This window comes from Erithacus rubecula (genome assembly GCF_903797595.1).
Source record: "Erithacus rubecula genome assembly, contig: scaffold_753_arrow_ctg1, whole genome shotgun sequence".
Taxonomy (NCBI): Eukaryota; Metazoa; Chordata; class Aves; order Passeriformes; family Muscicapidae; genus Erithacus; species Erithacus rubecula.
In genome coordinates this window covers 1-27,956 of record NW_027635586.1, presented here as the reverse complement: position 1 = coordinate 27,956, position 27,956 = coordinate 1, and the positions used below count along the sequence as shown (strand labels likewise).

At 59.8% G+C, this 27,956-nt stretch overlaps 1 protein-coding gene across 1 annotated transcript; it reads right to left on the bottom strand.

The window, feature by feature from the left end:
* Window positions 1-4: 4 nt before the first annotated feature.
* On the bottom strand, window positions 5-27,766 carry SYMPK (symplekin scaffold protein; the record flags this gene model as incomplete). The annotated part of the gene is made up of 18 exons (XM_079333041.1): window positions 27,614-27,766; window positions 26,217-26,430; window positions 20,784-20,934; window positions 18,448-18,683; window positions 17,122-17,203; window positions 15,690-15,803; window positions 14,069-14,216; window positions 11,725-11,885; window positions 9,238-9,346; window positions 9,055-9,155; window positions 8,879-8,969; window positions 8,074-8,175; window positions 6,488-6,675; window positions 4,595-4,771; window positions 1,735-1,812; window positions 852-1,079; window positions 575-761; window positions 5-207 (listed from the first exon to the last, which is right to left on the bottom strand). Exons 1-18 carry the CDS (start codon window positions 27,750-27,752, stop codon window positions 5-7), a joined length of 2,709 nt encoding a protein of 902 aa, XP_079189167.1. The 5' UTR covers window positions 27,753-27,766.
* Between the last annotated feature and the right edge of the window lie 190 nt (window positions 27,767-27,956).

Below are 27,956 nucleotides of genomic sequence, written 5' to 3'. Positions count from 1 at the left end.
CCAATCAGAGTGTGAGGAGCGCGAGGGTACGCCCACTGCTAGAGGAGATGTCCATATAAGGTGTGGCCACGCCCCAAAACATAGAAACCACACCCAAAAACATGGAAATCACGCCCACGGGGTGGAAATAGCCAATCAGAGCGTGAGGAGAGCGGGGGCACGCCCACTGAGGAGGATATGACCATATAAGGTGTGATGACGCCTTCGCTGGAAGAGACCACGCCCACAAATGAAACCACACCTGTGAATGCTGGAAACCACGCCCCAAAGCATGGAAACCACGCCCCCAAAATGAGACAACACCTGTGAGTGGAGGAAACCACAGCCCAAAACAGAGACCACGCCCCTACCTGACACAAACCCCACCCCCAAATGGGGAAACCACGCCCCTAAAATGACACCATGCCCCAGGTAGAGGCCACGCCCACCACTGCTCAAAGGCCACGCCCACCCCAAACACCTGAGCGCTGACCACGCCCCCCAAATCCCATCACACCCCCCCACCCTCGGGACCACCCCCCCCCAAAAAACCAGACCGGACCCCAAAATCCTCTCCCAGTTTTTTTTATTTTGCCTGGGGGGTCTCGGGGGGCTCCCCCCGCCCCCCTCAGCCCTCGGTGGGGACATCGGGGACCCCCCCCGGGGGCACCTCGGGGCTCTGGGTGCCGGGGGGGGGCGGCTCTGATGAGGGGGGGCTGCCGGGGGGCGCCTCGCTGGGGGGGGGCAGGGTTTGGGGGGGGCTCCGTGCCCACGGGGGGGTCCTGGGGGGAGAAGAGAAGGCGGGGAAGGGGTTAAAAATGCCCCCCAAAATGGGGTACCCCAAAAAAGGGGAGGGGGGGGGTTGTGCTCACCTTGGGGGGGTCGAGGGCGGCCTCGGGGGGGGACGTGTCCCCCCCTCCTCCCGAGCTCTCCTCATCCTCGGGGACGCTGATGAAGATGGAGGGGGGCTCCAGGTCCGACCCCCCCAAATCTGGGGGGGCTTCGGAGGGGGAGGAGCCCGAGCTGGGACCCCCCCCCGGGGCTGGGGGGCCCCCCTTGGGTTTGGGGTCCTCCTCGCTGGGACGTTTCGGGGGCTTCTCCTGGGGGAGGGGACAGGGACAGGTGAGGGGGGACCCCAAATTGTCCCTTGTCCCCAAGGTGGGGGGTCCCCAAAACCTCAGCAACACCTGTGCTCACCTGTGCAGGTGTCCCCAAAGGGTCTGGGGTCACCTTGAGCCCCCCAACCCAAAAGCCACCATTTTTGGGGGTCTCCAAGGGTTTGGGGTTACCCTGTGCTCACCTGTGCAGGTGTCCCCAAAGGATTTGGGATCACCCTGTCCCCACCTGTCCAGGTGTGCTCAAAGAATGTGGGGTCACCCTGAACCCCAAAACCCCAAAGCCACCATTTTTGGGGATTCCCAAGGGTTTGGGGTCACTCTGTGCCCCTGTCCCCACCTCCCCAGGTGTCCCCTCTTCCCTGTCCCCACCTCCCCAGGTGTCCCCCCCCGTGTCCCCTCCCCTGTCCCCAACTCTCCAGGTGTCCCCCCCCGTGTCCCCTCCCCTGTCCCCACCTCCCCAGGTGTCCCCCCCCGTGTCCCCTCCCCTGTCCCCACCTCCCCAGGTGTCCCCCCCGTGTCCCCTCCCCTGTCCCCACCTCCCCAGGTGTCCCCCCCGTGTCCCCTCCCCTGTCCCCACCTCCCCAGGTGTCCCCTCCCCTGTCCCCACCTCCCCAGGTGTCCCCTCCCCTGTCCCCACCTCTCCAGGTGTCCCCTCGGGCTCGTGGCGGGTGGTGGCCTCCAGGATGGCCATGATGGACAGTGGGATGTGCGCTTGCTGTGACAGGGAGGGGACACAGGGAGGGGACAGGTGACAACCCTGGGCGTGTCACCTGTCCCCTAGGGAGGTGTGACATCCCTGGGTGTGTCACCTGTCCCCTAGGGAGGTGTGACATCTCTGGGTGTGTCACCTGTCCCCTCAGGGGGAGTGTGACATCCCTGGGTGTGTCACCTGTCCCCATCCCTGGGTGTGTCACCTGTGCCCTAGGGAGGTGTGACATCCCTGGGTGTGTCACCTGTCCCCATCTCTGGGTGTGTCACCTGTCCCCTGGGGGGGTGTGACATCTCTGGGTGTGTCACCTGTCCCCTTCGGGGGTGTGACATGCCTGGGTGTGTCAGCTGTCCCCATCCCTGGGCGTGTCACCTGTCCCCTAGGGAGGTGTGACATCCCTGGGTGTGTCACCTGTCCCCATCTCTGGGTGTGTCACCTGTCCCCTGGGGGGGTGTGACATCTCTGGGTGTGTCACCTGTCCCCTGGGGGTGTGACATCCCTGGGTGTGTCACCTGTCCCCATCCCTGGGCGTGTCACCTGTCCCCTGGGGGGTGTGACATCTCTGGGTGTGTCACCTGTCCCCTGGGGGTGTGACATGCCTGGGTGTGTCACCTGTCCCCATCCCTGGATGTGTCACTTGTCCCCTGGGGGGTGTGACATCCCTGGGTGTGTCACCTGTCACCTGGAGGATGTCCCCCATGCTTAGGGGGATGTCCCCTGCTCCCAGAGCGATGTCACCTGTCCCCAGGGGGATGTCATGTGTCCTGTCCCCAGTGATGTCCCCTGTCCCAGGGGATGTCATCTGTCCCAGAGCAATGTCCCCTGAGCAATGTCCCCTGTCCCCAGTGCTGTCCCCTGTCCCACAGCACTGTCTCTGTCCCTATTGCTGTCCCCTGTCCCAAATCAATGTCCCATGTCTCCTGTCGCCCTGGCTGTCCCCTGTCCCCATGGCTGTCCCCTGTCCCCCTGGCTGTCCCCTGTCCCCTGCCTGTCCCCAGTGTCCCCATGGCTGTCCCCAGTGTCCCCCTGTGTGTCCCCAGTGTCCCCTGTGTGTCCCCAGTGTCCCCCTGTGTGTCCCCAGTGTCCCCTGTGTGTCCCCAGTGTCACCTGGTGGGGTGTCAGGGCCCGCACGTGGCTCAGCAGGGGCTCTCTCAGCTCGGGGCACTGTCCCTGTCCCCAGTGTCCCCTGTGTGTCCCCCGTGTGTCCCCCGTGTGTCCCCAGTGTCACCTGGTGGGGTGTCAGGGCCCGCACGTGGCTCAGCAGGGGCTCTCTCAGCTCGGGGCACTGTCCCTGTCCCCAGTGTCCCCTGTCTGTCCCCAGTGTCCCCTGTGTGTCCCCAGTGTCACCTGGTGGGGGGTCAGGGCCCGCACGTGGCTCAGCAGGGGCTCTCTCAGCTCGGGGCACTGTCCCTGTCCCCTGTGTGTCCCCAGTGTCCCCTGTGTGTCCCCTGTGTGTCCCCAGTGTCCCCCGTGTGTCCCCAGTGTCACCTGGTGGGGGGTCAGGGCCCGCACGTGGCTCAGCAGGGGCTCTCTCAGCTCGGGGCACTGTCCCTGTCCCCAGTGTCCCCTGTGTGTCCCCAGTGTCACCTGGTGGGGGGTCAGGGCCTGCACGTGGCTCAGCAGGGGCTCTCTCAGCTCGGGGCACTGTCCCTGTCCCCAGTGTCCCCTGTGTGTCCCCAGTGTCCCCTGTGTGTCCCCAGTGTCCCCCTGTGTGTCCCCAGTGTCCCCAGTGTCCCCAGTGTCACCTGGTGGGGTGTCAGGGCCCGCACGTGGCTCAGCAGGGGCTCTCTCAGCTCGGGGCACTGTCCCTGTCCCCAGTGTCCCCTGTCTGTCCCCAGTGTCCCCTGTGTGTCCCCAGTGTCACCTGGTGGGGGGGTCAGGGCCCGCACGTGGCTCAGCAGGGGCTCTCTCAGCTCGGGGCACTGTCCCTGTCCCCAGTGTCCCCCTGTGTGTCCCCAGTGTCCCCTGTGTGTCCCCAGTGTCCCCCTGTGTGTCCCCAGTGTCCCCAGTGTGTCCCCAGTGTCCCCTGTGTGTCCCCCGTGTGTCCCCCGTGTGTCCCCAGTGTCACCTGGTGGGGGGTCAGGGCCCGCACGTGGCTCAGCAGGGGCTCTCTCAGCTCGGGGCACTGTCCCTGTCCCCAGTGTGTCCCCAGTGTCCCCTGTGTGTCCCCAGTGTCACCTGGTGGGGGGTCAGGGCCCGCACGTGGCTCAGCAGGGGCTCTCTCAGCTCGGGGCACTGTCCCTGTCCCCTGTGTGTCCCCAGTGTCCCCTGTGTGTCCCCAGTGTCCCCTGTGTGTCCCCAGTGTCCCCCTGTGTGTCCCCAGTGTCCCCAGTGTCCCCCGTGTGTCCCCAGTGTCACCTGGTGGGGGGTCAGGGCCCGCACGTGGCTCAGCAGGGGCTCTCTCAGCTCGGGGCACTGTCCCTGTCCCCAGTGTCCCCCTGTGTGTCCCCAGTGTCCCCTGTGTGTCCCCAGTGTGTCCCCAGTGTCCCCCGTGTGTCCCCAGTGTCACCTGGTGGGGGGTCAGGGCCCGCACGTGGCTCAGCAGGGGCTCTCTCAGCTCGGGGCACTGTCCCTGTCCCCAGTGTCCCCAGTGTGTCCCCAGTGTCCCCAGTGTGTCCCCAGTGTCCCCTGTGTGTCCCCAGTGTCCCCCTGTGTGTCCCCAGTGTCACCTGGTGGGGGGTCAGGGCCCGCACGTGGCTCAGCAGGGGCTCTCTCAGCTCGGGGCACTGTCCCTGTCCCCAGTGTCCCCTGTGTGTCCCCAGTGTCCCCCGTGTGTCCCCAGTGTCACCTGGTGGGGGGTCAGGGCCCGCACGTGGCTCAGCAGGGGCTCTCTCAGCTCGGGGCACTTGTCGAACACGGCGCTGAGCTGGGGCGGCGGCAGCTGCAGGATCACCTGGAAGGATTGCGGCCGCGTGCGCTGGCAGCACTTGATGAACCCCTCCCACACCTTGGGGTACTTCCACACCTGGGGGGAAAACACCTGGGGTCACACCTGGGGTCACACCTGGGGAACCCCTGCCACACCTTGGGGCACTTCCACACCTGGGGGGAAAAACACCTGATGAACCCCTGCCACACCTTGGGGTACTTCCACACCTGGGGGAAAAAAACACCTGATGAACCCCTGCCACACCTTGGGGCACTTCCACACCTGGGGGGGAAAAACACCTGGGGTCACACCTGGGGACACCTGATGAACCCCTGCCACACCTTGGGGTACTTCCACACCTGGGGGGGAAAACACCTGGGGTCACACCTGGGGAACCCCTGCCACACCTTGGGGTACTTCCACACCTGGGGGGAAAAACACCTGATGAACCCCTGCCACACCTTGGGGTACTTCCACACCTGGGGGGAAAAAACACCTGATGAACCCCTCCCACACCTTGGGGTACTTCCACACCTGGGGGGGAAACACCTGGGGTCACACCTGGGGACACCTGATGAACCCCTGCCACACCTTGGGGTACTTCCACACCTGGGGGGGAAAACACCTGATGAACCCCTGCCACACCTTGGGGTACTTCCACACCTGGGGGGGAAACACCTGGGGTCACACCTGGGGACACCTGGAACACCTGGGGACACACCTGAGGAACCCCTCCCACACCCTGGGGTACTTCCACACCTGGGGTCACACCTGGAACACCTGGGGTCACCTGGGGTCACACCTGGGGTCACCTGAGGAACCCCTCCCACACCTTGGGGTACTTCCACACCTGGGGGGAACTGCAGTCGGATTTTTGGGGTAATTCCAGCAGGATTTTTTTTGCATTTTTGGCTAATTCCAGCAGGATTTTTTTTGCTTTTTTTGGGTAATTCCAGCAGGATTTTTTTTGCATTTTTGGCTAATTCCAGCAGGATTTTTTTTGCTTTTTTTGGCTAATTCCAGCAGGATTTTTTTGCATTTTTGGCTAATTCCAGCAGGATTTTTTTTGCTTTTTTTGGGTAATTCCAGCAGGATTTTTTTGCATTTTTGGCTAATTCCAGCAGGATTTTTTTTGCTTTTTTGGGTAATTCCAGTGGGATTTTTTTGCATTTTTGGCCAATTCCAGCGGGATTTTTTTTTTGCATTTTTGGCCAATTCCATCGGGATTTTTTTTGGTTTTTGGCCAATTCCATGGGGATTTTTGCAGTAATTTTAGGATAATTTCAGGACCAGTTTTGGGGTGAATTCTGGGCTAATTCCAGCGGGATTTCTTTGCATTTTTGGCCAATTCCAGCGGGATTTTTTTTTGTATTTTTGGCCAATTCCAGCGGGATTTCTGAGCCAGTCTTGGGGTGAATTTTTGGCCAATTCCATCGGGATTTTTTTTTTTGCATTTTTGGCCAATTCCAGCAGGATTTTTGCAGTAATTTTAGGATAATTTCAGGACCAGTTTTGGGGTGAATTCTGGGCTAATTCCAGTGGGATTTTTTTGCATTTTTGGCCAATTCCAGCGGGATTTTTTTTTTGTATTTTTGGCCAATTCCAGCGGGATTTCTGAGCCAGTCTTGGGGTGAATTTTTGGCCAATTCCATCGGGATTTTTTTGGTTTTTGGCCAATTCCAGCGGGATTTTTTTTGTTTTTTGGCCAATTCCATGGGGATTTTTTTGTTTTTTGGCCAATTCCAGCGGGATTTTTTTTTGTTTTTTGGCCAATTCCATAAGGATTTTTTTGCATTTTGGGGTGCCCCCCACCTGTTTCATGATGAGCCTGGACAGGATGTTCATGACGAAGCCCCCCAGGCGGGGGTACATGGTCAGGGCCTGGATCACCGTGCGCATCAGCAGCATGGGCAGGGGGCTCTGCTCCATCAGCTGCTGCATCACCACCGCCAGCACCTCCGAGGTGTAGACATTCCTCTCAGCAAAGCACAGGTTGGTGGCTGCAGGACAGGGGGGAGAGAGGGGCTGGGGGCACTGGGAGGCACTGGGAGGGGAGTGGGAGGGACTGGGAGGGACTGGGAGGGACTGGGAGGGAGTGGGAGGGAGTGGGAGGGAGTGGGAGGCACTGGGAGGGAGTGGGAGGCACTGGGAGGTGTACATGTTCCTCTCAGCAAAGCACAGGTTGGTGGCTGCAGGACAGGGGGGAGAGAGGGGCTGGGGGCACTGGGAGGCACTGGGGGGCACTGGGAGGCACTGGGAGGGGATTGGGAAGCACTGGGAGGCACTGGGACATGTACACGTTCCTCTCAGCAAAGCACAGGTTGGTGGCTGCAGGACAGGGGGGAGAGAGGGGCTGGGGGCACTGGGAGGCACTGGGAGGGGATTGGGAAGCACTGGGAGGGAGTGGGAGGCACTGGGACATGTACATGTTCCTCTCAGCAAAGCACAGGTTGGTGGCTGCAGGACAGGGGCAGAGAGGGGCTGGGGGCACTGGGAGGCACTGGGAGGGGAGTGGGAGGGACTGGGAGGGACTGGGGGGCACTGGGAGGGGATTGGGAAGCACTGGGAGGGAGTGGGAGGCACTGGGACATGTACATGTTCCTCTCAGCAAAGCACAGGTTGGTGGCTGCAGGACAGGGGGGAGAGAGGGGCTGGGGGCACTGGGAGGGACTGGGAGGCACTGGGAGGGGAGTGGGAGGGGCTGGGGGCACTGGGAGGGACTGGGAGGGACTGGAGTCCATGGACGGGTGTCCTGTGTCCCTCTGTCCCCCCATGTCCCTGTGTCTGTGTCACCCCCTGGCTGTCACTGTCCCTCTCACTCCCTGGTGTCCCCATGGTGTCCCCCTGTGTCCCCACCTTTGATGATGGATTTCATGTCACACTTGGAGGAGTCGATGGACAGTGTCCTGTGTCCCTCTGTCCCCATGTGTCCCCATGGTGTCCCATGGTGTCCCCTGGTGTCCCCATGTCCCCGTGTCCCCACCTTTGATGATGGATTTCATGTCACACTTGGAGGAGTCGATGGACAGTGTCCTGTGTCCCTCTGTCCCATGTGTCCCTGTCACCCCCTGGGTGTCCCCCTGTCCCCATGGTGTCCCATGGTGTCCCCCTGGTGTCCCCTGTGTCCCCACCTTTGATGATGGATTTCATGTCACACTTGGAGGAGTCGATGGACAGTGTCCTGTGTCCCTCTGTCCCCATGTGTCCCCCTGTCCCCATGGTGTCCCCCTGGTGTCCCCTGTGTCCCCACCTTTGATGATGGATTTCATGTCACACTTGGAGGAGTCGATGGACAGTGTCCTGTGTCCCTCTGTCCCCATGTGTCCCTGTCACCCCCTGGCTGTCCCCATGTCCCCCTTGTCCCCATGGTGTCCCCCTGGTGTCCCCTGTGTCCCCACCTTTGATGATGGATTTCATGTCACACTTGGAGGAGTCGATGTTGTGCAGGGCGATCAGCAGCTCCCCGGGGTTCAGGGGGGACACGGCCGAGGCGCCGTCACCTGAGGGGACAGGACAGGGATGGGACAGGGACAGGGACAGGGACATGGGTACAGGGATGGGGACATGGGGACAGGGGACAGGAACACAGGGACAGGAACACAGGGATGGGGACAGGGACATGGGGTGACAGGGACATGGGGACAGGACAGGGACATAGGGTGACAGGGACATGGGGACAGGGACAGGGATGGCGACAGGGACATGGGGTGACAGGGACATGGGGACAGGGACAGGGATGGGGACAGGGACAGGGACAGGGGGACAGGACAGGGACATGGGGTGACAGGGACATGGGGACAGGGATGGGGACAGGGACATGGGGACAGGACAGGGACATGGCGGGGACAGGGACAGGGACATAGGGACAGGGACATGGGGACAGGGACAGGGGGTGACAGGGACAGAGGCTGTGTCACATCCTGGGGTCATCCTGCACTCCTGCAGCTCCTCCAGGGATGTCACACGGTGTCCCCACTCCAGGGATGTCCCCTGTCCTACTTCAGGGCTGTCCCATGTCCCCAAGCCATCCCCACTTGTCCCCAAGCCATTCCCAGTGTCCCCTCACCGTGCTGAGTCCCCAGTGTCCCCAGACTGTCCCCATTGTCCCCAGTGTCCCCTCACCGTGCTGAGTCCCCAATGTCCCCAGTGTCCCCATTGTCCCCAGTGTCCCCACTGTCCCCATTGTCCCCAGTGTCCCCTCACCGTGCTGAGTCCCCAGCAGCCGGTTGAACACCTCCTTCACCACGATGGGGTTGAGCTTGATGAGTTTGGGCAATGCCTGGATCACCTCTTTCTGCACCAAAAACGGCCTCACTCAGCCCGGGTGACACCGGGTGACACCGGGTGACACCGGGGGAGGTGACAAAGGCCACACCCACCTTCTCCAGCCCGTTGAGCACCGGGATCAGGAAACGAACGTCCGGCAGCCGCTTGTGGTACAGATCCCGGACACGCTTGACCAGCTCGGGGGAGGGGGGCACTGGGGGGGGGAGGGGACACTGGTGACATCACTGCCACCCCCGGGTGTCCCCAGGGTGTCCCCTGGGTGTCCCCAGGCCCACCTTTGTCGGTCAGGCTGTGCAGGCAGCGAGTCACCAGCGTCTCGGCGCCCTTGGGGCAATTCTCCACCAGCAGCAGCAGCTCGGGGGAGTTCATGCCCATGCCTCGGATCTGAGTGGGGAACACCCAAAATTAACCAAAATCACCCAAAATTAACCAAAATCTGCATTTCTATAAACCCAAAATTGACCAAAATCTGCATTTCTAAACCCAAAATAGCCCCAAATTAACCAAAATCTGCATTTCTATAAACCCCAAATCACAAACGGTCACTGGGGAGTTCATGCCCATGCCTCGGATCTGAGTGGGGAACACCCAAAATTAACCCAAATCACCCAAAATTAACCAAAATCTGCATTTCTATAAACCCAAAATTGACCAAAATCTGCATTTCTATAAACCCCAAATCACAAACAGTCACTGGGGAGTTCATGCCCATGCCTCGGATCTGAGTGGGGAACACCCAAAATTAACCAAAATCACCCAAAATTAACCAAAATCTGTATTTCTATAAACCCAAAATTGACCAAAATCTGCATTTCTATAAACCCCAAATCACAAACAGTCACTGGGGAGTTCATGCCCATGCCTCGGATCTGAGTGGGGAACACACAAAGTTAACCCAAATCACCCAAAATTAACCAAAATCTGCATTTCTATAAACCCAAAATTGACCAAAATCAGCATTTCTAAACCCAAAATAGCCCCAAATTAACCAAAATCTGCATTTCTATAAACCCAAAATCACGCAAAATTGACCAAAATCTGCATTTCTACAAACCCAAAATTGACCAAAATCTGCATTTCTATAAACCCAAAATCACCCAAAATTGACCGAAATCTGCATTTCTATAAACCCAAAATTAACCAAAATCTGCATTTCTATAAACCCCAAATCACAAACTGTCACTGGGGAGTTCATGCCCATGCCACGGATCTGAGCAGGAAACACACAAAAAGTCCCTAACGTCCCTCAACATCCCCAATGTCCCCAGTGTCCCCAAAGTCCCCAATGTCCCCAGTGTCCCCAATGTCCCCAATGTCCCCAGTGTCCCCAGTGTCCCCAATGTCCCTGACCGGCTGCTCGATGACGCGCAGCACCGTGCGCTTGATGTCCCCAATGTCCCCATTGTCCCCAATGTTCCCAATGTCCCCATTGTCCCCAATGTTCCCAATGTCCCCAATGTCCCCATTGTCCCCAATGTTCCCATGTCCCCATTGTCCCCAATGTCTCCACAGTCCCCAGTGTCCACAATGTCCCCATGTCCCCACTGTCCCCAGTGTCCCTGGTGTCCCCAATGTCCCCGGTGTCCCCATGGCCCCAATGTCCCCAATGTCCCCATTGTCCCCCATGTCCCCACAGTCCACAATGTCCCCAGTGTCCCCAATGTCCCCAATGTCCCCAGTGTCCCCAAAGTCCCCAATGTCCCCATGTCCCCAATGTCCCCATTCCTGACCGGCTGCTTGATGATGTGCAGCACCGTGCGCTTGATGTCCCCAATGTCCCCAATATCCCAATGTCCCCATGTCCCCAGTGTCCCCAGTGTCCCCAGTGTCCCCAATGTCCCCAGTGTCCCCAGTGTCCCCAGTGTCCCCAATGTCCCCAATATCCCAATGTCCCCATGTCCCCAGTGTCCCCAGTGTCCCCAGTGTCCCCAGTGTCCCCACAGTCCCCAGTGTCCCCACTGTCCCCAGTGTCCCTGGTGTCCCCAATGTCCCCGGTGTCCCCATGGCCCCAATGTCCCCAATGTCCCCCATGTCCCCACAGTCCACAATGTCCCCAGTGTCCCCAATGTCTCCAATGTCCCCAGTGTCCCCAAAGTCCCCAATGTCCCCATGTGCCCAGTGTCCCCATCCCTGACCGGCTGCTCGATGATGCGCAGCACCGTGCGCTTGATGTCCCCAATGTCCCCATTGTCCCCATGTCCCCACTGTCCCCACTGTCCCCAGTGTCCCCAATGTCCCCAGTGTCCCCACTGTCCCCAATGTCCCCAGTGTCCCCAGTGTCCCCAATGTCCCCAGTGTCCCCAGTGTCCCCAGTGTCCCCACTGTCCCCAGTGTCCCCAATGTCCCCAGTGTCCCCACTGTCCCCAATGTCCCCAGTGTCCCCAGTGTCCCAATGTCCCCAGTGTCCCCAGTGTCCCCACTGTCCCCACTGTCCCCAATGTCCCCAGTGTCCCCAAAGTCCCCAATGTCCCCATGTCCCCAGTGTCCCCATCCCTGACCGGCTGCTCGATGACGCGCAGCACCGTGCGCTTGATGTCCCCAATGTCCCCATTGTCCCCATGTCCCCAATGTCCCCAATGTCCCCATGTCCCCAGTGTCCCCAGTGTCCCCAGTGTGCCCAATGTCCCCAATGTCCCCAGTGTCCCCAGTGTCCCCAGTGTCCCCAATGTCCCCAGTGTCCCCACTGTCCCCACTGTCCCCAATGTCCCCAGTGTCCCCAAAGTCCCCAATGTCCCCATGTCCCCAGTGTCCCCATCCCTGACCGGCTGCTCGATGACGCGCAGCACCGTGCGCTTGATGTCGGCGATGGCCTCGGTGTAGACGGAGGCGAGTTCATGGATCAGCTTGTGATTGTGGGGGAGCAGAGCCAGGTACAGGTACAGGCACTGCTTGATGGTCTCCTCTGTCCACGGGGCTGCCACCTCTGGGGACACAAAAACGGGGTGACAGGGACAGGTACAGGAACAGGCACTGCTTGATGGTCTCCTCTGTCCAGGGGGCTGCCACCTCTGGGGACAGAAACAGGGTGACAATGACAAAAACAGGGTGACAGGTACAGGTACAGGCACTGCTTGATGGTCTCCTCTGTCCACGGGGCTGCCACCTCTGGGGACACAAAAATGGGGTGACAGGGACAGGTACAGGTACAGGAACAGGTACAGACACAGGCACAGGTACAGGCACAGACACAGGTAGAGGTACAGGAACAGGTACAGGTACAGGTACAGGCACAGGTACAGGCACAGGTACAGGTACAGGCACAGACACAGGTACAGGTACAGGCACAGGTACAGGCACAGACACAGGTAGAGGTACAGGAACAGGCACAGGCACAGGTACAGACACAGACACAGGTACAGACACAGGTAGAGGTACAGGTACAGGCACAGGTACAGACACAGGTACAGGCACAGGCACAGGTACAGACAGACACAGGTACAGGCACAGGTACAGGCACAGGCACAGGTACAGGCACAGGTACAGGAACAGGCACAGGCACAGGCATAGGCACAGGCACAGGTACAGACACAGGTACAGGCACAGGTAGAGGTACAGGCACAGGTACAGGTACAGACACAGACACAGGTACAGGCACAGGCGCAGGCGCAGGCACAGGTACAGGCACAGGTACAGGCACAGGCACAGGTACAGACACAGGCACAGGTACAGACACAGGCACAGGCACAGGCGCAGGCACAGGTACAGACACAGGTACAGGCACAGGCGCAGGCGCAGGCACAGGCACAGGCGCAGGCGCAGGCGCAGGCACAGGCACAGGCACAGGCACAGGTACAGGTACAGGTACAGGAACAGGCACAGGCACAGGTACAGGTACAGGTACAGGTACAGGCACAGGTACAGGTACAGGTACAGGAACAGGCACAGGTACAGGTACAGGCACAGGTACAGGCACAGGCACAGGTACAGGTACAGGCACAGGCGCAGGCACAGGCACAGGCACAGGTACAGGCACAGGTACAGGCACAGGTACAGGTACAGGCACAGGCACAGGCACAGGCACAGGTACAGGCACAGGCACAGGTACAGGTACAGGTACAGGCGCAGGCGCAGGCACAGGTACAGGTACAGGCACAGGCACAGGTACAGGTACAGGTACAGGCACAGGTACAGGCACAGGTACAGGCACAGGTACAGGTACAGACACAGGTACAGGCACAGGCACAGGCACAGGCACAGGTACAGGCACAGGCACAGGTACAGGCGCAGGCGCAGGTACAGGTACAGGCACAGGCACAGGTACAGGTACAGGCACAGGTACAGGTACAGGCACAGGTATAGGTACAGGTACAGGTACAGGCACAGGCACAGGCACAGGTACAGGTATAGGTACAGGCACAGGTACAGGTAGAGGGATTTGGGGTTTCTCACAGACTATTTTGGATTTTCTGTGGAATATTTTGGGTACCCATGGAATATTTTGAATTTCCACGGAACACCTGATGTTTCCCGTGGAATATTCTGGATTCCCATGGAATATTTTGGATTCCCATGTAATATCTGATGTTCCCCATGGAATATTTTGGATACCCCTGGAACATTCTGGATTCCCATGGAACACCTGATGTTTCCCGTGGAATATTCTGGATTCCCATGGAATATTTTGGGTTCCCATGGAATATCTGACGTTTCCCATGGAATATTTTGGGTTCCCATGGAATATTTTGAATTCCCAAGGAACACCTGATGTTTCCCATTAAATATTCTGGATTCCCATGGAATATCTGACGTTTCCCGTGGAATATTCTGGATTTCCATGGAACACCTGAGCTCTCCCCTGGAACATTCTGGATTCCCATGGAATATTTTGGATTCCCATGGAATATTCTGGATTCCCATGGAACACCTGATGTTTCCCGTGGAATATTCTGGATTCCCATGGAACACCTGACGTTTCCCATGGAACATTCTGGATTGCCATGGAATATTTTGGGTTCCCATGGAATATTTTGGGTTCCCAAGGAACACCTGAGCTCTCCCTTGGAACATTCTGGATTCCCATGGAATATTTTGGGTTCCCATGGAATATTCTGGGTTCCCAAGGCACACCTGAGGTCTCCCCTGGAACATTCTGGGTCCTGGGCTCACCTGTGTCCTTGTCGGCCCCGAAGAGCACCGAGGGGGGGTTGGGGTGCACCAGCAGCTGCAGGTAATTGAGGGCGAATTTCTCCACGTACTCGCGGAGCTGCTCCTTCTCGTACATGCGCTTGATGAACAGCAGCGCCTGCTGCCGCACCTGGGGAGCACCTGTGTCACACCTGGGGCACACCTGGGGCACCTGGGGCACACCTGGGGCACCTGGGGCACACCTGTGTCACACTTGGGGCACCTGGGGCACACCTGTGTCACACCTGGGGCACCTGGGGCACACCTGTGTCACACCTGGGGCACCTGGGGCACACCTGTGTCACACTTGGGGCACCTGGGGCACACCTGTGTCACACCTGGGGCACCTGGGGAGCACCTGTGTCACACCTGGGGCACCTGGGGCACACCTGGGGCACACCTGGGGCACACCTGGGGCACACCTGGGGCACACCTGTGTCACACCTGGGGCACACCTGTGTCACCTGAATCACACCTATATCACCTGAATCACACTGTGTCACCTGTGTGTCAGCAGCGCCTGCTGCCGCACCTGGGGAGCACCTGTGTCACACCTGGGGCACCTGGGGCACACCTGTGTCACCTGAATCACACCTATATCACCTGAATCACACTGTGTCACACCTGTGTCAGCAGCGCCTGCTGCCGCACCTGGGGAGCACCTGTGTCACACCTGGGGCACACCTGGGGCACCTGTGTCACCTGAATCACACCTGTGTCACCTGTGTGTCAGCAGCGCCTGCTGCCGCACCTGGGGAGCACCTGTGTCACACCTGGGGCACCTGGGGCACACCTGGGGCACACCTGGGGCACCTGGGGCACACCTGTGTCACACCTGTGTCACACCTGGGGCACCTGTGTCACACCTGGGGAGCACCTGTGTCACACCTGGGGCACCTGGGGCACACCTGTGTCACACCTGGGGCACCTGGGGCACACCTGTGTCACACCTGGGGCACACCTGGGGCACCTGGGGCACACCTGGGGCACCTGGGGCACACCTGGGGCACACCTGTGTCACCTGAATCACACCTATATCACCTGAATCACACTGTGTCACCTGTGTGTCAGCAGCGCCTGCTGCCGCACCTGGGGAGCACCTGTGTCACACCTGGGGCACCTGGGGCACACCTGTGTCACATCTGGGGCACCTGGGGCACACCTGTGTCACCTGAATCACACCTATATCACCTGAATCACACTGTGTCACACCTGTGTCAGCAGCGCCTGCTGCCGCACCTGGGGAGCACCTGTGTCACACCTGGGCCACACCTGGGGCACCTGTGTCACACCTGGGGAGCACCTGTGTCACACCTGGGGCACCTGGGGCACACCTGTGTCACACCTGGGGCACCTGGGGCACACCTGTGTCACACCTGGGGCACACCTGGGGCACACCTGGGGCACCTGGGGCACACCTGTGTCACCTGAATCACACCTGTGTCACCTGTGTGTCAGCAGCGCCTGCTGCCGCACCTGGGGAGCACCTGTGTCACACCTGGGCCACCTGGGGCACACCTGTGTCACACCTGGGGCACCTGGGGCACACCTGTGTCACACCTGTGTCACACCTGTGTCACACCTGTGTCACCCCCCCGCTCACCTTGTCCTTCTCGTGGGAGCTCAGGTCCAGCAGCACGTGCAGGTACTGGAACTGCCGCGAGGGGCGCCGGACGATCAGCTCGCGCAGCGTGGCCATGCCCAGGTACGTGCGGCTCTGCGGGGACACCTGTGTCACCTGGGTGGCACCTGTGTCACCTGGGTGGCACCTGGCATCTCTCTGTGTCACCTCCCTGTGTCACCTGAGCCCTGTCACCTCTGTGTGTCACATGGTGTCACCGCAGTGTGGCCATGCCCAGGTATGTGCGGCTCTGCAGGACACCTGTGTCACCTGGGTGGCACCTGGGGTGGCACCTGGCACCTCTCTGTGTCACCTGGGCTGGCACCTGGCACCTCTGTGTGTCACCTGAGCCCTGTCACCTCTGGGTGTCACCTGGTGTCACCGCAGTGTGGCCATGCCCAGGTATGTGCGGCTCTGCAGGACACCTGTGTCACCTGGGTGGCACCTGGGCTGGCACCTGGGCTGGCACCTGTCACCTCCCTGTGTCACCTGAGCCCTGTCACCTCCGTGTGTCACATGGTGTCACTGCAGTGTGCCCATGCCTAGGTACGTGCGGCTCTGCAGGGACACCTGTGTCACCTGAGCCCTGTCACCTCTGTGTGTCACCTGGTGTCACCACAGCGTGGCCATGCCTAGGTACGTGCGGCTCTGCAGGGACACCTGTGTCACCTGAGCTGGCACCTGTGTCACCTGGGCTGGCACCTGTGCCACCTGGGTGGCACCTGGCACCTCTCTCTGTCACCTCTCTGTGTCACCTGAGCCCTGGCACCTCTGTGTGTCACATAGTGTCACCACAGCGTGGCCATGCCCAGGTACGTGCGGCTCTGCAGGGACACCTGTGTCACCTGGGTGGCACCTGGGGTGGCACCTGGCACCTCTCTGTGTCACCTGGGCTGGCACCTGGCACCTCTCTGTGTCACCTGAGCCCTGTCACCTTTGTGTGTCACATAGTGTCACTGCAGTGTGCCCATGCCCAGGTACGTGCGGCTCTGCGGGGACACCTGGGTGGCACCTGTCACCTCTCTGTGTCACCTGGTGTCACCTCCAGATGTCATCTTCAGGTGTCACCTTCATCTCCCCCATGTGACCTCCATGTGTTCCCTCGATGTCCCTTCAGCGTCTCCCCCATGTCCCTCCCCTGTGACCCCTCAGTGTCACCCCATGTCCCTCCCTGATGTCCCCTCAGTGTCCCTGGTGTCTCCTCAGTGTCCCCATTGTCCCCTCAGTGTCCCCCATGTCCCCTCAGTGTCACCCCCGTGTCCCTCTCCGACGTCCCCTAAGTGTCCCCAGTGTCCCCTCAGTGTCCACTCATTGTCCCCCCTCAGTGTCCCCCATGTCCCCTCAGTGTCCCCCATGTCCCCTCAGTGTCCCCCATGTCCCCTCAATGTCCCCATTGTCCCCTCAGTGTCCCCACCTCATCCTCGCAGTATTTCCGGATCACCTCCAGCGCGCTCTCGGTGATCAGCGGCGCCTCCAGCACGACCTTGGTGAAGATCCTGGACAGGGACAGGGACAGGGACAGCGCTGGTGTCACCACCCTGATGTCCCCACCCCGGTGACACCAACACATCCCAGTGACACCATCCCAGTGACACCAACCCATCCCCAGTGTCCCCATGCCATCCCCAGAGTCCCCAGGCTGTCCCCATGCCATCCCCAGAGTCCCCAGGCTGTCCCCATGCCATCCCCAGAGTCCCCATGCCATCCCTGGTGTCCCCACGCTGTCCCCATTCCATCCCCAGGTTGTCCCCACACCATCCCCAGTGTCCCCAGTGTCCCCACTCCATCCCCAGTGTCCTCAGTGTCCCCACTCCATCCCCAGTGTCCCCAGGTTGTCGGCAGTGTCGCCAGCCTATCCCCAGTGTCCCCACTCCATCCCCAGTGTCCCCAGCCTGTCCCCAGTGTCCCCACTCCATCCCCAGTGTCCCCACTCCATCCCCAGTGTCCCCAGCCTGTCCCCAGTGTCCCCACCCGTCCTTCTGGTCGGGTTTCCCTCCCTATACCAGTGACACCAATTCATCCCAGCCTGTCTCCAGTGTCCCCACGCCATCCCCAGTGTCCCCACTCCATCCCCAGTGTCCCTGCTCCATCCCCAGTGTCCCCACTCCATCCCCAGTGTCCCCACGCCATCCCCAGTGTCCCCATGCCATCCCCAGTGTCCCCACTCCATCCCCAGTGTCCCCACTCCATCCCCAGTGTCCCTACACCATCCCCAGTGTCCCCACTCCATCCCCAGTGTTCCCATGCCATCCCCAGTGTCCCCACTCCATCCCCAGTGTTCCCATGCCATCCCCAGTGTCCCTGCTCCATCCCCAGTGTCCCCACTCCATCCCCAGTGTTCCCATGCCATCCCCAGTGTCCCCACTCCATCCCCAGTGTCCCCATGCCATCCCCAGTGTCCCTGCTCCATCCCCAGTGTCCCCATGCCATCCCCAGTGTCCCCATGCCATCCCTAGTGTCCCCACCCATCCTTCTGGTCGGGTTTCCCTCCCTATACCAGTGACACCAACCCATCCCAGACTGTCCCCAGTGTCCCCAGGCCGTCCCCACCCGTCCTTCTGGTCAGGTTTCCCTCCCTATACCAGTGACACCAACCCATCCCCAGTGTCCCCAGACTGTCCCCAGTGTCCCCAGGCTGTCCCCACCCGTCCTTCTGGTCGGGTTTCCCTCCCTATACCAGTGACACCAACCCATCCCCAGTGTCCCCAGACTGTCCCCAGTGTCCCCATGCCATCCCCACCCGTCCTTCTGGTCGGGTTTCTCCTGCAGCCCGGCCAGCAGCCCGATCAGGCACTCGTCGTAGCGCTCCAGGCCGCCGGCGCCGCCGCGCGCCAGGTGCGCGTTGTACTCCTGGAAGAGCCAGGCGAAGGCCAGCTCCAGCCGGCCCCGCACGTCCTCCAGGATGAAGGACAGCACCTCGCCCTTCAGGGGCACCTCCAGCTGCGTCACCAGCGCCGCCAGGATCTTCACTCGGGCCTGGGGATGGTCACTCAGTGGTTACTCAATGGTTACTCAAGAGATACTCAAGGGATACTCAAGAGATACTCAAGGGATATTCAGGGATTAGTCAATAGTCAGTGGAACTGCGTCACCAGCCAGGCCAGGATCTTCACTCGGGCCTGGGGATGGCCACTCAGTGGTTACTCAATGGTTACTCAAGAGATACTCAAGGGATACTCAAAGGATATTCAGGGATTAGTCAATGGTCAGTGGAACTGCGTCACCAGCGCCGCCAGGATCTTCACTCGGGCCTGGGGATGGTCACTCAGTGGTTACTCAATGGTTACTCAAGAGATACTCAAGAGATACTCAAAGGATATTCAGGGATTAGTCAATGGGCAGTGGAACTGCGTCACCAGCACCACCAGGATCTTCACTCGGGCCTGGGGATGGTCACTCAGTGGTTACTCAATGGTTACTCAAGAGATACTCAAGGGATACTCAAAGGATATTCAGGGATTAGTCAATGGTCAGTGGAACTGCCTCACCAGCGCCGCCAGGATCTTCACTCGGGCCTGGGGATGGTCACTCAGTGGTTACTCAAGAGATACTCAAGAGATACTCAAGGGATACTCAGGGATTAGTCAATGGTCAGTAGAACTGTGTCACCAGCACCGCCAGGATCTTCACTCGGGCCTGGGGGGTCACTCAGGGGTCACTCAGGGTCATTCAGCCAAGATGTCCCTCAGGTGTGTCCAGGTATCCCCTAACGGTCCCCAGGTATCCCCAGCTGTCCTCAGGTGTATCCCAGGGTTATCCCAGGTGTGTCCAGCTGTCCCCACCTGTCCCCCAGATGCCCTCATGTGCCCCTAGATGTCCCCAGGTGTATCTCAGCTGTCCCCAGGTGTCCCCAGGTGTATCCCAGGTGTCCCCAGGTGTATCCCAGGTGTATCTCAGCTGTCATTAGGTGTATCCCAGGGGTCCCCCAGGTGTATCCCAGGGTTATCCCAGCTGCCCCCAGGTGTATCCCAGCTGTCCCCAGGTGCCCCTAGCTGTCCCCAGGTGTCTCCCAGGTGTCCCCAGGTGTCTCCCAGGGTTATCCTGGCTGTCCCCAGGTGTATCTCAGCTGCCACCAGGTGTCCCCAGGGTTATCCCAGGTGTCCCCCAGGTGTATCCCAGGTGTCTCTAGGTGTCTCCCAGCTGTCCCCAGGTGTATCTCAGCTGCCCCAAGTGTCCTCAGGTGTATCTCAGCTGTCCCCAGGTGTTCCCAGGTGTCCCCAGGTGTCTCCCAGGGTTATCCCGGCTGTCCCCAGGTGTATCTCAGCTGCCCCCAGGTGTCCCCAGGGTTATCCCAGGTGTCCCCCAGCTGCCCCCAGGTGTCTCCCAGCTGTCCCCAGGTGTATCTCAGCTGCCCCCAAGTGTCCCCAGGTGTATCCCAGCTGTCCCCAGGTGTATCTCAGCTGTCCCCAGGTGTATCCCAGCTGTCCCCAGGTGTATCCCAGGTGTATCCCAGCTGCCCCCAGGTGTATCCCAGCTGTCCCCAGGTGTCCCCCAGCTGTCCCCAGCTGTCCCCCAGCTGTCCCCAGGTGTCTCCCAGGTGTCCCCAGGTGTCTCCCAGGGTTATCCTGGCTGTCCCCAGGTGTATCTCAGCTGCCACCAGGTGTCCCCAGGGTTATCCCAGGTGTCCCCCAGGTGTATCCCAGGTGTCTCTAGGTGTCTCCCAGCTGTCCCCAGGTGTATCTCAGCTGCCCCAAGTGTCCTCAGGTGTATCTCAGCTGTCCCCAGGTGTTCCCAGGTGTCCCCAGGTGTCTCCCAGGGTTATCCCGGCTGTCCCCAGGTGTATCTCAGCTGCCCCCAGGTGTCCCCAGGGTTATCCCAGGTGTCCCCCAGCTGCCCCCAGGTGTCTCCCAGCTGTCCCCAGGTGTATCTCAGCTGCCCCCAAGTGTATCCCAGCTGTCCCCAGGTGTATCTCAGCTGTCCCCAGGTGTCCCCCAGCTGTCCCCAGGTGTATCCCAGGGTTATCCCAGCTGTCCCCAGGTGTATCTCAGCTGTCCCCAGGTGTCCCCCAGCTGTCCCCAGGTGTCCCCCAGCTGTCCCCAGGTGTCCCCAGGTGTCCCCCAGGTGTCCCAGCCATACCTGGGCCGCCCCGCTGGCCGCCACCGCCCTCTCCGAGCGCAGGATTCTGCGCACGGCGCCGAGTTTGAGCTTCTCCACCTGCACCTCGCTGAGCGGCTTGAGCACCTCGCTGAGCCGGAACACCTTCTTACGGCCCCCCGCCCCTGCCAGCCTGGAATGGGGCAACTGGGATTACTGGGATTACTGGGATCAGAGCAGAACACCTTCTTACGGCCCCCCGCCCCTGCCAGCCTGGAATGGGGTCACTGGGATTACTGGGATTACTGGGATTACTGGGATTAATGGGATCAGAGCCAGAACACCTTCTTACGGCCCCCCGCCCCTGCCAGCCTGGAATGGGGTCACTGGGATTACTGGGATAACTGGGATCAGAGCCAGAACACCTTCTTACGGCCCCCTGCCCCTGCCAGCCTGGAATGGGATTACTGGGATTACTGGGATTAATGGGATCAGAGCCAGAACACCTTCTTACGGCACCCTGCCCCTGCCAGCCTGGAATGGGGTCACTGGGATTACTGGGATAACTGGGATAACTGGGATTAATGGGATCAGAGCCAGAACACCTTCTTACGGCCCCCCGCCCCTGCCAGCCTGCAACGGGGTCACTGGGATTACTGGGATTACTGGGATCAGAGCAGAACACCTTCTTACGGCCCCCCGCCCCTGCCAGCCTGCAACGGGGTCACTGGGATTACTGGGATTACTGGGATTACTGGGATCAGAGCAGAACACCTTCTTACGGCCCCCCGCCCCTGCCAGCCTGGAATGGGGTCACTGGGATTACTGGGATTACTGGGATTAATGGGATCAGAGCCAGAACACCTTCTTACGGCCCCCTGCCCCTGCCAGCCTGGAATGGGGTCACTGGGATTACTGGGATTACTGGGATTAATGGGATCAGAGCAGAACACCTTCTTACGGCCCCCCGCCCCTGCCAGCCTGGAATGGGGTCACTGGGATTACTGGGATTAATGGGATCAGAGCCAGAACACCTTCTTACGGCCCCCTGCCCCCGCCAGCCTGGAATGGGATTACTGGGATTACTGGGATTACTGGGATTAATGGGATCAGAGCCAGAACACCTTCTTACGGCCCCCTGCCCCCGCCAGCCTGGAATGGGATTACTGGGATTACTGGGATCAGAGCCAGAACACCTTCTTACGGCCCCCTGCCCCTGCCAGCCTGGAATGGGGTCACTGGGATTACTGGGATTACTGGGATCAGAGCAGAACACCTTCTTACGGCCCCCCGCCCCTGCCAGCCTGGAATGGGATTACTGGGATTACTGGGATTACTGGGATCAGAGCAGAACACCTTCGTACGGCCCCCCGCCCCTGCCAGCCTGGAATGGGGTCACTGGGATTACTGGGATTAATGGGATCAGAGCCAGAACACCTTCTTAAGGCCCCCTGCCCCTGCCAGCCTGGAATGGGATTACTGGGATTACTGGGATTAATGGGATCAGAGCCAGAACACCTTCTTACGGCCCCCCGCCCCTGCCAGCCTGGAATGGGATTACTGGGATTACTGGGATTACTGGGATTACTGGGATTACTGGGATCAGAGCCAGAACACCTTCTTACGGCCCCCTGCCCCTGCCAGCCTGGAATGGGGTAACTGGGATTACTGGGATTAATGGGATCAGAGCAGAACACCTTCTTACGGCCCCCCGCCCCTGCCAGCCTGCAACGGGGTCATTGGGATTACTGGGATTACTGGGATTAATGGGATCAGAGCCAGAACACCTTCTTACGGCCCCCTGCCCCTGCCAGCCTGGAATGGGATTACTGGGATTACTGGGATTACTGGGATCAGAGCAGAACACCTTCTTACGGCTCCCCGCCCCTGCCAGCCTGGAACGGGGTCATTGGGATTACTGGGATTACTGGGATTAATGGGATCAGAGCAGAACACCTTCTTACGGCCCCCCCGCTCCTGCCAGCCTGGAATGGGGTCACTGGGATTACTGGGATTAATGGGATCAGAGCCAGAACACCTTCTTACGGCCCCCCGCCCCTGCCAGCCTGGAATGGGGTCACTGGGATTACTGGGATAACTGGGATTAATGGGATCAGAGCAGAACACCTTCTTACGGCCCCCCGCCCCTGCCAGCCTGGAATGGGATTACTGGGATTACTGGGATTACTGGGATCAGAGCCAGAACACCTTCTTACGGCCCCCCGCCCCTGCCAGCCTGGAATGGGGTCACTGGGATTACTGGGATCAGAGCAGAACACCTTCTTACGGCCCCCCGCCCCTGCCAGCCTGGAATGGGGTCACTGGGATTACTGGGATTACTGGGATTAATGGGATCAGAGCCAGAACACCTTCTTACGGCCCCCTGCCCCTGCCAGCCTGGAATGGGATTACTGGGATTACTGGGATTAATGGGATCAGAGCCAGAACACCTTCTTACGGCACCCTGCCCCTGCCAGCCTGGAATGGGGTCACTGGGATTACTGGGATAACTGGGATAACTGGGATTAATGGGATCAGAGCCAGAACACCTTCTTACGGCCCCCCGCCCCTGCCAGCCTGCAACGGGGTCACTGGGATTACTGGGATTACTGGGATCAGAGCAGAACACCTTCTTACGGCCCCCCGCCCCTGCCAGCCTGCAACGGGGTCACTGGGATTACTGGGATTACTGGGATTACTGGGATCAGAGCAGAACACCTTCTTACGGCCCCCCGCCCCTGCCAGCCTGGAATGGGGTCACTGGGATTACTGGGATTACTGGGATTAATGGGATCAGAGCCAGAACACCTTCTTACGGCCCCCTGCCCCTGCCAGCCTGGAATGGGGTCACTGGGATTACTGGGATTACTGGGATTAATGGGATCAGAGCAGAACACCTTCTTACGGCCCCCCGCCCCTGCCAGCCTGGAATGGGGTCACTGGGATTACTGGGATTAATGGGATCAGAGCCAGAACACCTTCTTAAGGCCCCCTGCCCCTGCCAGCCTGGAATGGGATTACTGGGATTACTGGGATTAATGGGATCAGAGCCAGAACACCTTCTTACGGCCCCCCGCCCCTGCCAGCCTGGAATGGGATTACTGGGATTACTGGGATTACTGGGATTACTGGGATTACTGGGATTACTGGGATCAGAGCCAGAACACCTTCTTACGGCCCCCCTGCCCCTGCCAGCCTGGAATGGGGTAACTGGGATTACTGGGATTAATGGGATCAGAGCAGAACACCTTCTTACGGCCCCCCGCCCCTGCCAGCCTGCAACGGGGTCATTGGGATTACTGGGATTACTGGGATTAATGGGATCAGAGCCAGAACACCTTCTTACGGCCCCCTGCCCCTGCCAGCCTGGAATGGGATTACTGGGATTACTGGGATTACTGGGATCAGAGCAGAACACCTTCTTACGGCTCCCCGCCCCTGCCAGCCTGGAACGGGGTCATTGGGATTACTGGGATTACTGGGATTAATGGGATCAGAGCAGAACACCTTCTTACGGCCCCCCGCTCCTGCCAGCCTGGAATGGGGTCACTGGGATTACTGGGATTACTGGGATTAATGGGATCAGAGCCAGAACACCTTCTTACGGCCCCCCGCCCCTGCCAGCCTGGAATGGGGTCACTGGGATTACTGGGATAACTGGATTAATGGGATCAGAGCAGAACACCTTCTTACGGCCCCCGCCCCTGCCAGCCTGGAATGGGATTACTGGGATTACTGGGATTACTGGGATCAGAGCCAGAACACCTTCTTACGGCCCCCCGCCCCTGCCAGCCTGGAATGGGGTCACTGGGATTACTGGGATCAGAGCAGAACACCTTTTTACGGCCCCCCGCCCCTGCCAGCCTGGAATGGGGTCACTGGGATTACTGGGATTACTGGGATTAATGGGATCAGAGCCAGAACACCTTCTTACGGCCCCCCGCCCCTGCCAGCCTGGAATGGGGTCACTGGGATTACTGGGATTACTGGGATTAATGGGATCAGAACCAGAACACCTTCTTACGGCCCCCTGCCCCTGCCAGCCTGGAATGGGATTACTGGGATTACTGGGATTAATGGGATCAATGGGATTAAAGGGATCAGAGCCAGTACACATTTTACAGCCCCCTGCACCTGCCAGCCTGGAACGGGATTAATGGGGTCAGGAATAGGATTGGGATTGGGATCAGAGCGAGACACTGATCATGGCTGCATGGCCCATTCCCACCCCAAATCCCACCCCAAACCCAATCTGATCCCTGGCACTGACCGTGGCTGTGTGGCCAGATCCCACCCCAAACCCCACCCCAAACCCCACCAGGATCACCCCAAATCCCACCCCAAACCCCACCCCATTTCCAATTCCACCCCAAACCCCACCCTAATCCCAAACCCCAGTACTGACCGTGGCTGTGTGGCTCAATCCCATCCCAAACCCCACCCCAAACCCCACCAGGATCACCCCAAATCCCACCCCAACCCCAGACCCCACCCTAATCCCAAACCCCAGCACTGACCGTGGCTGCGTGGCTCAATCCCACCCCAATCCCAAACCCAATCCCACCCCAAATCCCACCCCAAACCCCACCCTAATCCCAAACCCCAGCACTGACTGTGGCTGCGTGGCTCAATCCCACCCCAATCCCAAACCCAATCCCACCCCAAATCCCACCCCAAACCCCACCCTAACCCCAAACCCCATCACTGACCGTGGCTGCGTGGCTCAATCCCACCCCAATCCCAAACCCAATCCCACCCCAAATCCCACCCCAAACCCCACCCTAATCCCAAACCCCAGCACTGACCGTGGCTGCGTGGCTCAATCCCACCCCAATCCCACCCCATTCCCAGCCCCACCCCAAACCCCACCCTAACCCCAAACCCCAGCACTGACCGTGGCTGCGTGGCTCAATCCCACCCCAATCCCAAACCCAATCCCACCCCAAATCCCACCCCAAACCCCACCCTAATCCCAAACCCCAGCACTGACCGTGGCTGCGTGGCTCAATCCCGCCCCAATCCCAAACCCAATCCCACCCCAAATCCCACCCCAAACCCCACCCCAATCCCAAACCCCATCACTGACCGTGGCTGCGTGGCTCAATCCCACCCCAATCCCAAACCCAATCCCACCCCAACCTCAAACCCCACCCTAACCCCAAACCCCAGCACTGACCGTGGCTGCGTGGCTCAATCCCACCCCAAACCCCACCCCAAACCCCACCAGGATCACCCCAAATCCCACCCCAAACCCCACCCCATTTCCAATTCCACCCCAAACCCCACCCTAACCCCAAACCCCACCCTAACCCCAAACCCCAGCACTGACCGTGGCTGCGTGGCTCAATCCCACCCCAAATCCCACCCCAAACCCCACCCTAACCCCAAACCCCAGCACTGACCGTGGCTACGTGGCTCAATCCCACCCCAAATCCCACCCCAAACCCCACCCTAACCCCAAACCCCATCACTGACCGTGGCTGCGTGGCCGGCATGATGGGCTCGGGGCGGCGCTTGGCCTGGGGGGTCTCGTCCAGCAGCCCCCCGGGCGAGCCGTGCGCGCCCAGCACGGCGATGGCCTGGCCCTGCCCCAGCGCCGACAGCCGCCGCTTGATGAGCAGCGCCCCGTCCGGCCGCGCCGCCTTCTCCTCCCGCGGCTCCTCCCGCAGCAGCTTGGTCTGCTCCACGCCTGGGGAATGGAGAGGGGTGTGGGATATGGGGATATGGGAATGGGGATATGGGAATGGGGGTATTGGTCTGCTCCACGCCTGGGGAATGGAGAGGGGGTATGGGAATGGGGATATTGGGAATATGGGAATGGGGATGTGGGAATGGGGATATTGGTCTGCTCCACGCCTGGGGAATGGAGAGAGGGGATATGGGGTGAGGATATGGGAATGGGGTGTGGGATATGGGAATGGGGATGTGGGAATGGGGATATGGGAATGGGAATGGGGATATGGGAATGGGGATATGGGAATGGGGATATTGGTCTGCTCCACGCCTGGGGCACGGAGAGGGGATATGGGAATATGGGAATATGGGAATATGGGAATGGGGATATGGGAATGGGGATATGGGAATGGGGATATGGGAATGGGGATATGGGAATATGGGAATGGGAATGGGGATATGGGAATGGGGATATTGGTCTGCTCCACGCCTGGGGAATGGAGAGAGGGGATATGGGAATGGGGATATGGGAATATGGGAATGGGAATGGGGATATGGGAATGGGGATATTGGTCTGCTCCACGCCTGGGGCACAGAGAGGGGGGTGGGATATGGGAATATGGGGATATCCCAGCTCTATCCCAGTCTGTCCCAGTCCATCCCAGTCTGTTCCTGACCTGGCCCCAGCCCTGCTGCTGTCATCTGTGTGGCCATGAGCCGTGCCAGGTGTTTGATCTGTGCCAGTCTATCCCAGTCTATCCCAGCCTATCCCAGCCTATCCCAGTCTATCCCAGTATATCCCAGTCCATCCCAGTCTATCCCAGTATATCCCAGTCCATCCCAGCTCTATCCCAGCTCTATCCCAGTCCATCCCAGTCCATCCCTGACCTGGCCCCAGCCCTGCTGCTCTCATCTGTGTGGCCATGAGCCGTGCCAGGTGTTTGATCTGTGCCAGTCTATCCCAGTCCATCCCAGTCTATCCCAGCTCTATCCCAGCCTATCCCAGCCTATCCCACCTCTATCCCAGTCTGTCCCAGTCCATCCCAGTCTGTTCCTGACCTGGCCCCAGCCCTGCTGCTGTCATCTGTGTGGCCATGAGCCGTGCCAGGTGTTTGATCTGTGCCAGTCTATCCCAGTCTATCCCAGTCCATCCCAGCTCTATCCCAGTCTGTCCCAGTCCATCCCAGTCCATCCCTGACCTGGCCCCAGCCCTGCTGCTGTCATCTGTGTGGCCATGAGCCGTGCCAGGTGTTTGATCTGTGCCTCGGTGCCGGCCGACTCCACCGGCGTGTAGGTGGCCTGGAAGGAGGCAGGCATGGCCTCGGGCAGGTACACCATGCTGATCAGCACCTGGGGGGAAAAAACAGCTCAGGGACCCCAAAAACAGCTCAGGGACCCCAAAAACATCCCAGGTACACCATGCTGATCAGCACCTGGGGGGAAAAAACAGCTCAGGGACCCCAAAAACAGCTCAGGGACCCCAAAAACAGCTCAGGGACCCCAAAAACATCTCAGGGACCCCAAAAACAGCTCAGGGACCCC